This window comes from Molothrus ater (genome assembly GCF_012460135.2).
Source record: "Molothrus ater isolate BHLD 08-10-18 breed brown headed cowbird chromosome Z unlocalized genomic scaffold, BPBGC_Mater_1.1 matZ_random_MA35, whole genome shotgun sequence".
In the NCBI taxonomy this organism is placed as follows: Eukaryota; Metazoa; Chordata; class Aves; order Passeriformes; family Icteridae; genus Molothrus; species Molothrus ater.
Window position 1 is genome coordinate 4,742,239 of NW_023416471.2, and position 15,596 is coordinate 4,757,834.

At 36.0% G+C, this 15,596-nt stretch overlaps 1 protein-coding gene across 3 annotated transcripts in view; it reads left to right on the forward strand.

Moving 5' to 3' along the window:
* Positions 1–15,596, forward strand: part of APC (APC regulator of WNT signaling pathway) — a 93,843-nt gene that overhangs the window by 60,023 nt on the left and 18,224 nt on the right. For 2 of the 3 annotated variants that reach the window (XM_036403174.2, XM_036403175.2), the window contains exons 7-10: positions 1,511–1,594; positions 8,076–8,180; positions 11,760–11,882; positions 14,342–14,720. In XM_036403174.2, the coding sequence (XP_036259067.1) occupies positions 1,511–1,594; positions 8,076–8,180; positions 11,760–11,882; positions 14,342–14,720 (691 nt within the window). The remainder of the gene's footprint in view (positions 1–1,510; positions 1,595–8,075; positions 8,181–11,759; positions 11,883–14,341; positions 14,721–15,596) is intronic. The other variant, XM_036403176.2, reaches the window with a different exon arrangement.

Here is a 15,596-nt window from a genome sequence, read left to right on the forward strand (position 1 = left end):
TCCTTGGCAGAGAGTTTGGAGTGGATGACCTTCCAAGGTCCCTTCCAACCCTGACTGCTCTATAATTCTATTAAATTCAAGTAATTCTTAAGGACAATGAGAAATGTATTTTGTCAGTCATGCATCATGTCACCAATATAGATATTCCCAAAATATTTTTCTATTATCTTTCTAATACTTAAAAATTTCTTGAACTAGGAGCAAAGGGTGGGATAAATTATCTGTTTACCTCTGTGCTGAAGCTTTTTTTGTATTTTCCAATACTTTGCTTTACAAAATCAAATCAAATGTATAGCTTAAAGTTATACCTTTCTAGCTCTGCTAAATGTTGATGCTTATGGTGTTTTCCCCACAGCTGCTTCTGATGCGTGTTTCAGTAATTCATATTTTTTGGTTATGTTTTGTGTTTCTAAATTTTCTAGATAGCATTGTGTTTCTATTGCATGTGCATCTTCTGGCATTAGCACCTTTTGAAAGTTCATCTTATTTCCATTTTCAGATTATAAACATGTCAAATAAGGTCGGTTATAATGCTGATCTTTGCAGTGTCTATTAGATTGCTTTTCTAGTATAGCACTGTAAATGTTAATCAAATAAAGGCATTAGAACTTTTTTCAACAATATGTCTATTTTATTAATCTATCCATGGCACCAAAAAAAAATACGCTTTAATCAGTTTGGTCTTCTGCCCACATTTAAAGTCAAATAATGTGAATTTATTAAATTATCAAGGTTATACACTAACTGTTTTACAGACTGATAATGCATCCTGTGCTTCACTACAATTTGTGTGGAGTACATGTATCCTTTTACATTTGGAGTCTCTTAATATTCCCTGTTCTTACCACAGAATGGTTGCAGTGGGAAATGTGTAGCAATATGCCTGTAAAAGACTGATTCAGAGATGTCTGTAAAATCCCAGATAAACCAAAGAAGCAGTATGTAGATTTTTTTTTAATATATATATACTTAGCCTGTTAAATTCTTTGAGATTTGTAGGAGCAGAGAATCATCCAAGGTTGGACATAAGCAAAATTCTCACATCAGTAGAGCAACTGAATGTAATAAAAATCTGTCAGGGTCTCATACCTTCCAAGACACTCTGCAAATAAAAATATTTCTCAGATCACTAAAAGGCAAGTAAAATTCTGATACTATAGATGAAAGTGAAGTAATATGCCAAAGATCTGCATAAAATGTCAGTTTCAGAAACAAGAATATTGTGCAAGTTAAGGGGAGCATTTTTAAATACCTAAATGTGTGCTGTGTGACAACCTATTACATCCAAATGAGTATTCAGTGTTATTAGAACCCCAACTATTCCCTTGCTTGTTTTCATTACAAAGAACACATGAATTACTGCATGTAATTCCTTCCTCTGCTTGTATCTACTAAAGTAAGTTTTTTTGTAGTCAGCAGTATTTGCCAAGAACTTTTCATGCTGTCACTCTGTACAGTAAGTAAAAGGAGCTTTTGAACAAAATTAAATGTGAAAATCCATTCATTTCAGGCAAGGGTGGCCAGAATTCAACAAATTGAGAAGGACATTCTTCGTATACGTCAGCTCCTGCAATCACAAGCAGCTGAAGCAGAGGTTAGTGAGCAATAACTTGCTTTTTTTTATTGTGGGATGTGTATTTTCTCTAAAAAACCCAAAATATTTTAATAAAGTGGTAGGCAGGATTATTCCCATCAGCCGTTGATGTCACAATCAGGTAGTCAATATTCTTGGACTGTTACTTGCTCTGTTTCTAATGAACTGAAGATGGAATACTTGGATTAGTCCTCGTACTACTGTGGATCTTCTATCCACAGTAGTATGAGGACTGTAAGTTAAAAGTTTAGCTTGAAATTTCACTGAAAATGTCAATGTGCAATGTGCTTACGAAGGCTGAGTCCTGGTTTTAGAAATAATTAAAACAATCAGTTGCACATGCCTTTGTAATTATGAATCTGTGATAAGCACCTTCATTTTTGTTTGTCTTTTGAAGGAGATAAGATGTAAGAAAAGGATGAATAGAGCTTCTGTCAGACTTCATTATAGAAACCTGGTATATTTTAGTGTTTAAGTACAGGGTTCTATATTAAGAAATGCAGGATGTTTCCTGTAAATTACGAAGTCCATAGCAGTAATTGCCATTAGCAAAAACTGCTCTCATGGAAATTCACTTAGAATGTCAACTCCATTTCTTGTACTGGTAAATTAAATTGTGTGTTTGACATGAATATTTTATGACTTGCCTTCACCCAAAATAACTACAAAAAAAGCTCAGAGCATCATTTGAATCACTAAAGGATGTATATTTTTCCATTTTGTAAATGGAAATTTTCCACTTGTTTCATAGTTCCAGGATTTGGGGGGGAAATAAATTCTTATAAGTGATGCAGACCGTAGTGTGTGAAATTAAAGTTGCCTGGGCTATTGATATCAGTCAGTCCAGATGTTTATAGATATTGACAAGATCTCCCTGAGCCTTGTTTTTCTCCAGCTGAACAGGCTCAGTTCTCTCAGCCTCTCTGTGTGTGAGAGATGCTCAGGACCTTTAAGGACTGCTGAACCCTGCAGAGGACTTGTTTCAGTGAATCAATCGTAAATCCAGCTTTATTGTGCTGGGCAGGCCTTAACAGGACTTTGGATGCTGAGGGGAGAGGAAGGGCCACCTCCCTGGCCCTGCTGACAATATGCCCCTCACTGCAGCAGAGGACAGTGTTGGAATTTTTGCCTCAAGACCTTTGAAAGGATGGCACAGCAGGACCTCCAGGTGCTTCCCAGCTGGACAGCTCCAGCCTGTGCTGGTGCCTGGGGTTGTTCCTTCACAGATGCAGGACATTGTACTCCCCTTCTTGAACAGCCTGAGCTTCCTCTCAGCCCATTCTACCCACCCATCTAGGCCCCTTTGGAAGGCAGCTGAACCCTATGCTGTATCAGCTTCTCCAGCTTGAGGAGAGTGCACCATGTCCCAGCATGCAGATGTTGGACAGTATTGGACTCAGTTTGCTTCCAGCTGTACTTTGTGCTACTGATTGCACCCCCCTGATTGCTAGCTATTCCAGCAGTTTTCAGTCCACATCCCTGTCCCTCACCTCCTGCTTGCTCCCTGAGCAGCACTGCAGGGATGTGCCAGAGAGCAGCACCCAGCCATGCCCATTGCCCAGCACAGGCCTAGGAGTGTTCCCAGCAAGGCAGCTGTGCTGCACATTGTTCTTCCTTGCACACCTGTGCTCAAGGACGTGCTCTTATCTCAGCTGTGTGCTTTGCCCTTGTGTTCCCACCAGCCAGGGCTCCTGCTTGCCAGCCCTATCTTCTGTCCTCTGTTATTTCTGGCATAATGCTCTCACTGCCTGGTTGACCAGCCTCTCAACAGATACTTTTGCCTCATATAGTCAGACAGAGTGTTTATCTTTTACTCTGGTAGAAAAAGAAAGACAATATTTTGTGATGCAACTATAGAAAAAAGGTTGTTTCATAGTTTTTCACTCCTGCCAAATCATTTGGCTGCCTCATACACTAAAGGGCTGATATATTGAAATTTTGCATGATGTGTCTTATCTGGAAAATGTTTGGATATCTGGTTGCATAGTTACATGTTTTAGGACAGACTTACCAGCATGCTGATGGTGGTAAAGGAGGCAGTCACAAGACACACCCTAATACTTTACAGTGTGTTTCAGTAATTTCTGAGTGATGACCATCTCCTACAGAGAACAGCTAGATCTGAAATTGTCTGGTGGTGCAGTAACACTGTGAAGTACATATAACTGAAAAATACAAACATGAGACATTTTTTATATTTTTATCCAGTGCCTGATACTGAATAAGTATATTTTTTTAAGAAGAAGTCTATACAGTAGTGGGGAAAAGCTGGAAAATTCTTTTAACCTTAGCACAATAGGGTTTGATCCCTGTATTTGTGGTTAATGCTTAGTTTGGTACCATTCAGTGCTTAGTACAAACGCCAGAAATTAGCACAGCCTTGTGTTAACTCCCTACATCTGTGACTAATAAGTTGTGTTCCAACTAATGCTTCCTTATTTACTTATATCAGTAATTATTATGTACTAGCTGATACATTAGTTTTGAGAACAAGGATTCTGTGTGACAACAAAGAATGATAAGAGAAGTACATTATGGCATGATCACATATTTGAGATACTCTCAAGGAGAAAAGATTCATCAGAAAATCTGAACTGTATCCAGATAAGTCCATGAAAATAATTAGCATATATGCATATATTCAGGAAATGTGATGAATATGTATTTGTTTCAGGAATATACCCTGGTCTGTTAGTCTGTTACTGAGCATGCTTTGAGCAGAATTCCCCATGCATTCAGCACTGGTAATAAAGAAATGTTGGCTTTCTGAGCTGGTAAATTGGTTGGAGACTTTATTTCCTGGTTTTCGGTGCCAATAACCAAATTGAATATGCTCCTTCTGTTATAAAGATCTGGTAACAACAATAATAAATATCACAGCTTGTCTGCTGATACAGTAGGCCCTGTGGTGATACCAGTCACTGTGGAACCCAAGTGCAATATATCTTGAAGAGTAAGACCTAATATAAAGCTGTGGCGTAAAATCAGCTTTTGAGAGTCAATGAGCAGAGAAAATTCTCACACACATTTTATCACATTTTTAAGGTTTGGCAAATTGCTAAGTCTCATGAATGATTTTAGAAAAATTATTCTAGACCTGTCCAGAAAGAATTTTCAGCTCTTGGGTACAATATGAAATTATTCAAAAGGAAAAAGGAAATTTTTGGCAGTAGTTGTACAAGCCCTTCTTTCATAATATCTGTAACTTGAAAATACTTCCATTGGGCAGTGTTGCCATAGATAAAATGTAAAGGATTTTTTTCTTCCTGAAATTATGCTCAGCAGGTTTTATACTGTGATGGACAAGAGCATTCTCAGTCATTTTTCTCACAAGAGTTTCTTTTGTCTTCGAATCAACCGTAGCAAAATAATTTCTTACAGTTTCATTTGTTGCATTTTCCATTTTCTCATATATCTCTTACTTATACATGTATATCTATTGTGTTTAATATGGAGTAATGGCAATTCCTAATGAATATATAAGCGTCAGCATCTCAGGTTGACAAAGCATTAGGTAAAATTATTTATAATTGGGTTTCTTAGCAGAAATAGTCAAGGTCTAGTGTGCTAGCTAGAGTTTATAATTTTCTACTAATAAATACATGGAAATTAATAACTGATAATGATAATTCTTGCTGACTTCAGAAGCACTTAGAACATTGTGGCAAATGCGATGGAAGGAGTAGCTCCATGTCCCTGTAATCAGCACATGCAGTCTCCCACAATTTTGCTGCAAGAGCAAACAAGAGAACTCTGTCAAACTGACTTTCATGGTCTGATGCCAAAATTCAGCAATGGCAGGGGTTACAAAGCCAGCTTAGGCCTCCTCAAAAGTCATGCTTCAAAACAGGTTAACCCAGGGGACCTGTGTGCCATTCTCTGGCTGCTGTGCCTCACGTAGGGTTTACAGAGCCTGCTGCTGTTCACATGCTGTTCTTTGCTGATGTGGTTGGTGGCTTCTGTATTTTCTTCCACAGGTCCTGTGTTGAGTGTTAAAAGGCACCATGAAGGAGGGATATACTTTCAGTGGTTATATGGCCTTTCTAACCATTAATCTGCAGTCTGTCAGATGAATATTAATTCATTTACAGTAATACTGTATCTATACAAAAATATTTTTACATTATCCATCTGCATGGATATGTGCTATTTTCATATGTAATAAATAAAAATGTTTAATCATTTAATACATTATAATAATATAATACATATTTATATAAATACTCCATTTTCAACTAATAACCTGCTTTCTGCTGCCTGTGTTGTTATTAACTCTTTTGTGCCAGTCTGCATTAAGAGAACAGTTCACTTCAAATTACTTCAGTGGCTGAAGTGGTAGGGAGTCTTCACTGAGAATTCACAGATTTGATGTTCAAGTCCAGCTGATAACTCACATGACAGTAATGGGTTTGTATGTTGTGAGCACATTCTGCATCTCAAATCAGATAAACCCTGCTAGTAACTGTTAAAAACTGCCTTACAAATTAATTTGTGCGTTGAGTTGACTACATTTTGTATTGGCATATTCTTGAGAGTGCTTAGGGGAAATGGGAAAGTATCTCATTCTTAAATAGCTTGTAGAAAACAAATGTATGTTAATAGAAGCAGAAAGTGTTAAAGGAGAGCAGAAACTTTTCTTGTCAGGGAATGAAATATCTCTGTGCTGTGGATGCAGCAGAACTATTTAATAGGTACACCCCATTTTGACCACCCTGTCCCAATCCCCAGGAGTGTTCTTGGAAAAGGAGTAGTATTCCCTCTCAGGTGACCCAGTGGGTCAGAGCCCTGCTAATGAACCATTCAGATTTTCACCTCTAGGCATGTCCAGTACTACTTTCTTCGTGCTTTGCAGTCATTTAGTGACTGGAAAAATCTGTCTTGATTTTGTCAAACTCATAATTACATTTTATTCAAGATTGAAGTGTGTTGTGAGACAGGAATTTAGCATTATACTGAATTCACTTCATGTACAGCAAGGCCTGATCTTAACTGAGTGTCCGACTCTTGTATTGAGAACCAAAATTTCTTCAGTTACTGTATGAGCATCAATAGCAGTTTCATTTTATACACAGTGACAGAGAGGGTGAAAAATTAGATCAGATTTTAGAAAGAAGTAACACTGTGTGTGCTAAAATACTTGGAGATTTGCTTTGTGGCTTATTTTCTGTAAGTGAAGGTATAACGTCAAGGAATTTTTAACCTATAGTTGTTTCCAATTTCCTCACATTACTAGTTTGTATAATAGCCTGCATTTTTTACATACCTTATTCATTTAGTTAAACTATATTTACACTTTTAAATTTTTCCCTAAATTAATTACTTCACGTGCTGATTAGTGGTTTCTGAAATTCTGCTTAATGTTAAGTGAGACTCTTCTGTCTTAGATGAACAAAACAGAGTTATTTATGCCAGTGATACTGTATGAATTTAATCACTGAGAGTATCCAAAGATGTTTCAGGGTGTGTACATTGAAGAGAGGTATTGCTAAAAGTCAGAGATAAATATCCTTAAAGCATGATGAGGCAGACTGTGCTATGCTAGGCTCTGCAGCTCAAAAACATTGCAGAGCCACATAGAAACTGGATGACATAGACCATATGTGGCTAAACAAATTAATTAAGATTGTGTTGTCTGTTAGGTAGTAGCCTTTCAGTATGTGAAATGAAGCTTGGCAACAAAAGCAATACTTAGAAAATAATATTGCTTTCAACTCCAAACTTCAGCCATTTCCATGGATTATTCATGTCTTTCTGAAAATCTGAAATGTTTTAAACCTATTAATAGCTGATGTTTGATACTTCACATATTTCATAACTGCTCATTTAAATGCCTATCAGCATCAGGAAGACCAATTTAGTTTTTATGTAGATGTATAAAAATCTGTTTTCCTAAAGGAACTGAAACCTCTCTGTACCAGCTTGCCACGTCAGTTAAATTTATTTTGACAAAATTTTAGATGGATCAGTATCGGGCTGTATAAATTTCTTTTCAGTCAAAGTGGTAATTCCTGCACTGTTTGTCCTTGACATTTAGAATATTCTTATAGTAGAGATATCCTTCTGTTCAAGCAGAAATTATTCATCTTTAAACGTGAAGCTTAATTGAACAGTGCTGGCCATGCTCCCCAGTAAAAGCAGGGATCACGTGTCCAGCAGAGTAGACAGTCGTTTGCTCCAATTCTGTTACATTTCTGATAGGGATGTGAGCACAGCTGGTGGAAAATGGTGCTGCTGTGTGTCACAGCAGATCCTTTGTCTTGCAGGGCTGTAATCCTCAGAGGAAATGCTTCTCTTTCATCTCGCAGTTTTTGAAGGCGCTCAGTCTCTGCTGTTAATTTTTGAGGCTCAGGGTTATGAAATGCAAAGTGCTGCTCAGTGGCTTCTGAGGATGCAGTATTGATGTGCTCACAGCCAAGGAAGCTTTGAATGGTAAATTGTACCTCATTTCTGTTTGTAATTTCATAAACTCTTGTATTAACAGAGAGCACCTCAAAGCAAGCATGAGGCAGGTTCCCATGATACAGAGAGGCAGAATGAAGGTCAAGGAGCAGCAGAAATCAGTGTGGCAACCATCAGTACTGGTCAGGTAAGTAAGAGTATTTTCCTTGTTTTAATATAATTAAGTATTTAAGACATATGATGCTTACATGCTGGTATTTAACTTAGTGTGTTTGCATGTCTACTCATTTAAAAAAAAGTATATTTTTCCTCTTTCCATCTATATCTGGGAAATTTATTGTATTTACTGTAAGGAAGTGTTTGAATAAAGGGACATATAAATATTCAGTAATGCAGGGAGCATTTTTCTTTTGTTTAAATGATTAATGAGCCTAATGGTGTGAAAGAGATGGCAAGAGTGATTAATGGTGTGAAAGTGATGGCAAGAGAGTATTTCATTGTAGGTGAACGGTAATATCAGAAGTGCTAGTAAATTACGAAAATTGTTCAAATTTTCATTTTAGAAACTACCACTAAGATGCTGGTGATTTTTAAAAAAAGAAGAAAAGCAAATGACAGGTTTATTATTTGAAACTGAAGTATCAATGAGGTAATCTCCTGAAAGTTGGCTGAAGGGTTATTTAAATGCTTCTAAATAATCTTCCATTGCTGTTTCTCCTTTTATTACTGAAATACAGTAGTGGAATATTTTGAGGTATACATTAAATTCTTTACTTATCCTTTAAAATCAATATTTATTACTACTCTCTTTGGCTAAAAATACTTTCATTTATTTACCATGATTATTTTCTTTCATGATTTCCAACTGTAGCTTAGACATTCCCACTAGTAATTTGGGTTTTTAAAACTTCACACTACAGATTTAATAGCTGAATTCATATACAAGATGTTTTTGTTACTCCAGGGAAGTAAAATTATTTAAATATTTCCGAAAGTGTCTTGTAGAAGATTTATCAGAAAGAATTGTGGTTTGGCTGGAATATTTCTCTTGATTAAACATTAAGCACAGCCCATAATTTTGCTTTTGAAATACATTTGATCACCATTTGGAATTAAATTCTATCATCCATATCTTATTGTGGTTCTGACTCTTAATTCTTATGACAGCTTTATTGTTTGGGAAGAAAATAGTTCACTGCTGCTTTTGGGCTGAAAGCATAATGTATTTAAATAATTGATGCATTGTTGCTCTATCATCCATCTTCAGAGAATGAATTAGGAGTTTTTTCTGGACAATGTATTTTACAGAGAAGGAAGGAAAAAGGGATTGACATGTCTTGGCAGACTTATGCAAATGGAAGATCCGTTCATAATTCAGTTGAGGCCTTAATGTTGAGGACTTGTGCAATTTTGACCTTTGCCTTGTAAAAATATATAAAACATGGCTATTCCTTCCTCCTGGTGGGGGATAGAGCCATGGCACTCTATCTATTTTAAAACAGCCATCTGGGGATTATTTACTTTCAGTGCAAGTCCAGACTGAGAAGGTTTAATGGATTGGACATAACATTTATTTCTGATAAACCAGCTCAGTATACTTAGAGCAATCATCATTCAGTGGAGTGAAAAAAAAAAATTTTCACCAATTTATTTTGTTCTAATTGATTTTGTAGTCAGTGTTAATTGAATCCAGGATTTTTCACTTTTCAAGTGTGTCCTTTTCAGCACCATCTTTCAGCTGTCTTTTCCATTGCACTCACTACTTTCCTGCTGGACTAAAATTTTGTTTATAGCTTCATTTTGGAAGTTCTATAAAGGAATTTGTTGAGATTGACCATGTTGTTAAGAAAATACATCACAAAACAGAGAAAATTACTCAGCTGGCATGGTAAATAGCAAGGTAAAAGAGTGAGTGAAAGATAGTGAAGTATAAAAGCCAGAAACAAGATGATGTAGACAGGAAAAGATTTTGAAGGAGGAGGTCCTATACAGGAAGGGTCCACCTAACATTTCCTTGTCATTTCCCATTTTCTTGGATAAATGACTGCTCACCTGACATTAGTTCCTTGGCATTAGTCTTTACAAGCCAGTGAGAAATGTAGTTACACTTCAGCTGAGCAGGTGGCCCAGCCATGTGATGGCCCTGAAGGAATTGGTTACCTGAACTGAGGTTGCTTTTCCATCTACACCATGGTGAATTTTAATAGATAGTGCCCCAGACTTGAGTCCTTTTTTACCTTTTTGCATGAAACAATCACACTGAGCTTAATAATGGATAATTTTGGTACGTACATTATGTTGAACCTGTAATCCTCTGAATGTAGTTTGAGGAAATATGAAGGGATTGCAGGGTGTAAAATTCCAGGAATTCATCCCCATATATGTCACATATTCTATAGTGAAGTGTATGGGAATATTTCCCATATACTTCACTATAGCACTGAACATTATTTAACTGAATTATGGAGAAAATGTAGTGTGATTTTCTTCCTAGGCTTTTAGATTCTGATTTTTTCCCTGTAGCCAACAGAGAAAATAAGGGTTTGTTTACATAGGAAATATAGAATGGAATAAATGGAGTTAATATAAATAATTCCAGTTATACTCTTGTAGCATAAAATACTTCTGGAACATGTATCACATTTTCTGGATTCAAACATGGAAGTGAAATGAGTATAATAATGTTAATGTGTTTAAATATTCCAATATAACTAGATTCTTTTCTGTCTATACGAACACTTCATTAAGTTACTCCTACCTTGTACTTACAAGTCTCTTTCAATTTCATGTTTAAGATGTTGAACTGTATGAACTGCAAAATTCCTCTTTCTTTATGGAGCACATAGAAGAAACAGACATTATTTCAAAGTGTTTTCCATGTAATTTTCTTCAGTGTTACCTATTTTTACTGGGAAAAAAAAATTATATCCATTGATCCTCATAGTTCGAAAATGTTTTGCAAATTAGGCTAATAATTCCATAAACTGATTTTAGCTTTTTTAGAGGATCAAATTAAAACTGGTGACTACCTCAGGAATATAGTTATTGATACTAGAAGTGTTCTCTAAACAAATATATTTTTAATTTCCCAGAGCAGAAGGGAAGGGAGTGATATAGTAAGGGAAACATCACAGATAGAAAACAACAGCAAATAAAACGTAAGAATATGAGTGGATAAAAAATGGCAGAAAAAGGAAAAATGTAAATACATTAAATAATTAAAATAAGACAAAGATGCTAATAATTGAGTCTTGCTAATACGGGTAGGAGCATACCTAGATTCTAGGAAAATTACATCAAGTGTTGTCAGCATTATTCTATAGTTTTCACTACACCATTATGCTTTGCTTTTGAAATAAACAAATTCAGGTGGAGTTATTCATTGCCCAGATCAGTCTCTTCTTACTGGTGGGTTCTCAGATACTTCTCCAGTGCGCTACAAAATCTGACATAAAAATGGAGTCTGCTTTTTTCACTGTCAAAATTATTATTCAGTTTGTTCCAAAATCTACTTCTTCTTGGTGAAAATAGTAATTAAATCCATTCAGTTGAAATTACAGTTCTATTGAGACTGAATCTCAGGAAAAAAGGTTAATAGAACCAAGTTTAACAGTGACCTCTCTGTTGTGTCAGGGCAGAGAGGACCTAAGGAGAAGCAGGTTGATAGTTCATTGCTGTCGGCACAACTGCATCATCCAGTGCTGAAACTCAGTGTTGTTCTGTCCCTCAGACTTTGTTTTATATGAGTTGTTGTTTAAATCTGTAGGGTTCTGCTGCTCGAGTGGACCATGAGACAGCCAGTGTTATGAGCTCTAGTAGTAACTATTCTGTTCCTCGCAGACTGACAAGTCATCTGGGTACCAAGGTAACCGAAGATTACAAACCACAGGTCGCTAATGCTACATTTTTACTAATACAATAACCTCATTGTTTCTGCCAGTAGTACTAATATTATCTGAAGAGTCTTGTCCATACATAGTAATTTTTATTAAGTTAAAATTTTAGTATATTTTTCAGCTTTGAAAATATGTGCACAGAAATCTTTTTTTTGACTTGTTGATGATGAGTTAAGAGTTGTTACAGTAAGGAACAAGCAATTCCTAGAAGCTACTGGGATATCAAAAAACCTTGTGATGTTTCTTTATAATCCATGATGAAAATTAACCTTTTTAAGAGCGTTTCTTCGAATACTTTTGCAGAGTCCAAATCCACAAAACAGACACAGTTGCCAAGAAATTAAACAGACCAAAAAAATTTATTTAAGCCCTTCACAGCATCTGCCGATAGAAGACTGCACTAAAAAGTACATATGAAGCATGAAAAGAGAGGGGAAGAAAAGGGCAAATTCAGGAGCCACTGGATCTCATACTGCCTCTGGAATCAGCAGCAGTATGGATATTGTGGGTGGTGTGCTGAGAACAGTTCTCTGGGAAGGTGGACCTATTAATTTTGCATAGTGTTAATGATTTTGGGCCTTAAAACAGTATCACAGTGTTGTAATTTCAGTCCCACGCTGTATGCACATCCTAAATGGAGTTGATAACAGCTGTCTGTCTGCCAGTTTTCACTGCAAACTGTAGAACTCCACAAAGTTACAAGCGGTGGGAAAGCCCTGAACGCAGAAGAGGAGTGAGTGTGGAAGGATACAGGCAAAGACACAGGTTTAACTGAGTGTACTCTGGGGTAGGAAATTATTAATATTAATGCCTTAAAAGGGAAAATGGTAGAGATTCTAAATGGAGGAGTACATTTACAGGTGCAAAAAGAGATGAGTCTGTGGGCAGTCAGTCTAAACAAGAGAAACAAATAGATTTGTTTGTTTTTCCTATAATACATGAGCTGCAACTTGGAGGCCTGATTTGGTGGCTTCTTCAGCTTTATTATCTGCCAAAAACTTAACCTTCCAAATCCAAGTAACACTGTATTATAGCTGCCAGTTGAAACATTTGCAAAGAGATACACATAAAGCAAATAAATTCATTCTCCTTTAAGAATCAAAGGCTTTGTTTAAATGCTACATTTGGGGTTTCCCAGACCAGGAAGACAGGATCTCCAAACTGGGATGCTAGACTGTCACAGAAGTCTATTTCAATGGGTTTTGCCATGTGACCATACATTTTAACAAACTCTTAAGATTTGTATTGCCTCAGCAACCTGTAAGTGTTTAGAGAAGTCCATGTTACCAGACTCACTATTTAGTCTATTTAGTCTGCCTGCTGATGTTCTTTTTTTTTTTTTTTTTAAACTTGGTATGTGTATTAATCTTCAGGCACATTGGAATTGTCACTGAAGACACCAAATAAAATCATTCATTGACAGGGCAACCAGTGCAAATATCTAATTGTTAGTAGGAAAATTTGTCTAATGGTTCTAAGTCTCATTTCTTCCTTATTTACTATATTCTAGAGAAACATACATGCTGCTACTTTATAATTCCCTTTGATAGTTTCTTTATGTTGTGCTTTGACTTTCAGTGTTCCTGTTTATCTTGGCTTTACAAGTTTGGAGTTTTTTAGATAGTATCTAAGCTCATCCTCTACATCCTGTTATTCTGCTAAAAGTTGACTAGAAGAATCAAATGTATTTCTTGATTGAAAGATGTTACTGAAGAGTGGGAGTACAAATAGTGCCTTGACCACAATATTACACAAAAGCCAAGGGAATCACTAAAAAAATCACTATTTTTAATTTTAAGAAGTGGGTTACTCCAAGTTAAATGGGTAATTCTGGGTTTTCATGGCATGAGTTAACTTGACAAATGCTCAGTATTTTATACATATTAAATAAGCATTTGTTTGCTTTACTGTTTTTATCCCTGTAAACTTGAAAAAGTATTAATTTAACTCTTTAGTTTTGCATTTGCTCAAAATAATCTGGTTCATATAAAAGTCAGTGATTATAACAAAAAATTATCAGTTAATTTGAGGTGTTTTAAAGGAAAACTTTAAAATACATGGATGTTTTTTCAGCATGATGTAGACTATAAATAAAGTGTAATGAATTCACACACAGGATACCTTTTTAAAAAAAGATTAAATTTTGAAGGTATTTTGGTTTCCCAAAATGAAACACTTTAATTATACAATTGTTTAATCTTTTTGTATGATGGAAATCTGGAAGTCTTTGCTATTGGTTTTCTAGATTAATACAGTTACACACAGCTACGCCCCACTTCCAGCCATTTAACCACTAAGTGGAATTTATTAAGATTATGAATGCTGAAGTAGTACAATTTTTTTCACCATTAAATAAGGGGCTTTTTTGCTCATATGTACCATTCAAGTTTCGTTTCAATTTTATGTGTGTTTTTAAAACGTAACTGTATTTTTAAAATCATTTGACCTGCAGGTGGAAATGGTGTATTCATTGTTATCAATGCTTGGTACTCATGATAAAGATGACATGTCAAGAACATTGCTAGCAATGTCTAGCTCCCAGGACAGCTGCATAGCCATGCGTCAGTCTGGATGTCTTCCTCTCCTCATCCAGCTTTTACATGGCAACGATAAGGACTCTGTGTTGTTAGGAAACTCCCGTGGTAGTAAAGAGGCCCGTGCCAGAGCCAGCGCAGCGCTGCACAACATCATTCACTCCCAGCCCGATGATAAGCGAGGCAGACGGGAAATCCGTGTGCTCCATCTCTTGGAGCAGATCCGTTCTTACTGTGAAACGTGTTGGGAATGGCAGGAGGCACATGAACAAGGCATGGACCAAGACAAAAACCCAAGTAGGTTCTGCAAGCCATATAAAAGCATTTCAAAGATATATTGAAAAGAGTGAATTTACAGAAAGTACAGCTTTAATCTAACTTCTTGTTGAATGTATGCAAGTTTTCTTATCTATATATATGTGTGTGTGCGTGGTTTCTCCTTTATTTAAGTTCAGCTACTGTTGAGAAATAGTATGTGTCACAGATACAATACCCTATTTAGAAGCTTTTTAAATTTAAATCTTGGACTTTGGTGTACTTTACAGATAGTAATTCTAGTGGTTTATATTTGTAATTTGTAAAATAATATTGAATATATACTCATTCTGATTTACATTTTTATGGATAAACAGTCCCAAATTGCTCTTCATGCAGATGTTTAGGAGATAGCACTTTCCATTTGGGAGAGGGGCAGAGAGAACCAATTAAATAATCTCTATCTATCAAAATGAACTGCTGTTTATAATGTTATATGTAAATGTAAATTGAGAAATGTAAATTAATAGGATTTTTCTCAGGGAACAGTTAGAAAAATAGATTTAAGCTTAGAGTTACCTTCATTGCTCCTCTGAATTGAGGGCATCCCGTGAGTGTAGCCTGTAGGTGTCCATGGCAGGTGTGTGACTGAAATCAGGGCTGCCTTTTGCCTGATGCAATTCAGCAGAAGTGGCCTCTGCAAAAGCTGTATCAGTACCATTTCTGCATTATTCAGAACCTAGCTCACAAAAGTATGAACTTAAAAACTTCTAGGTTATGAAGCAGAAGGTTTAATTAACCATTCGTAAGGATATAGCACCCAAAGAAACAGAATATTATTTATTGCCACCAGAATATTTGACCATATTGATTTGTTTCACAAATATTATTAATTTCTAAGAGTAATAAGGTAATATT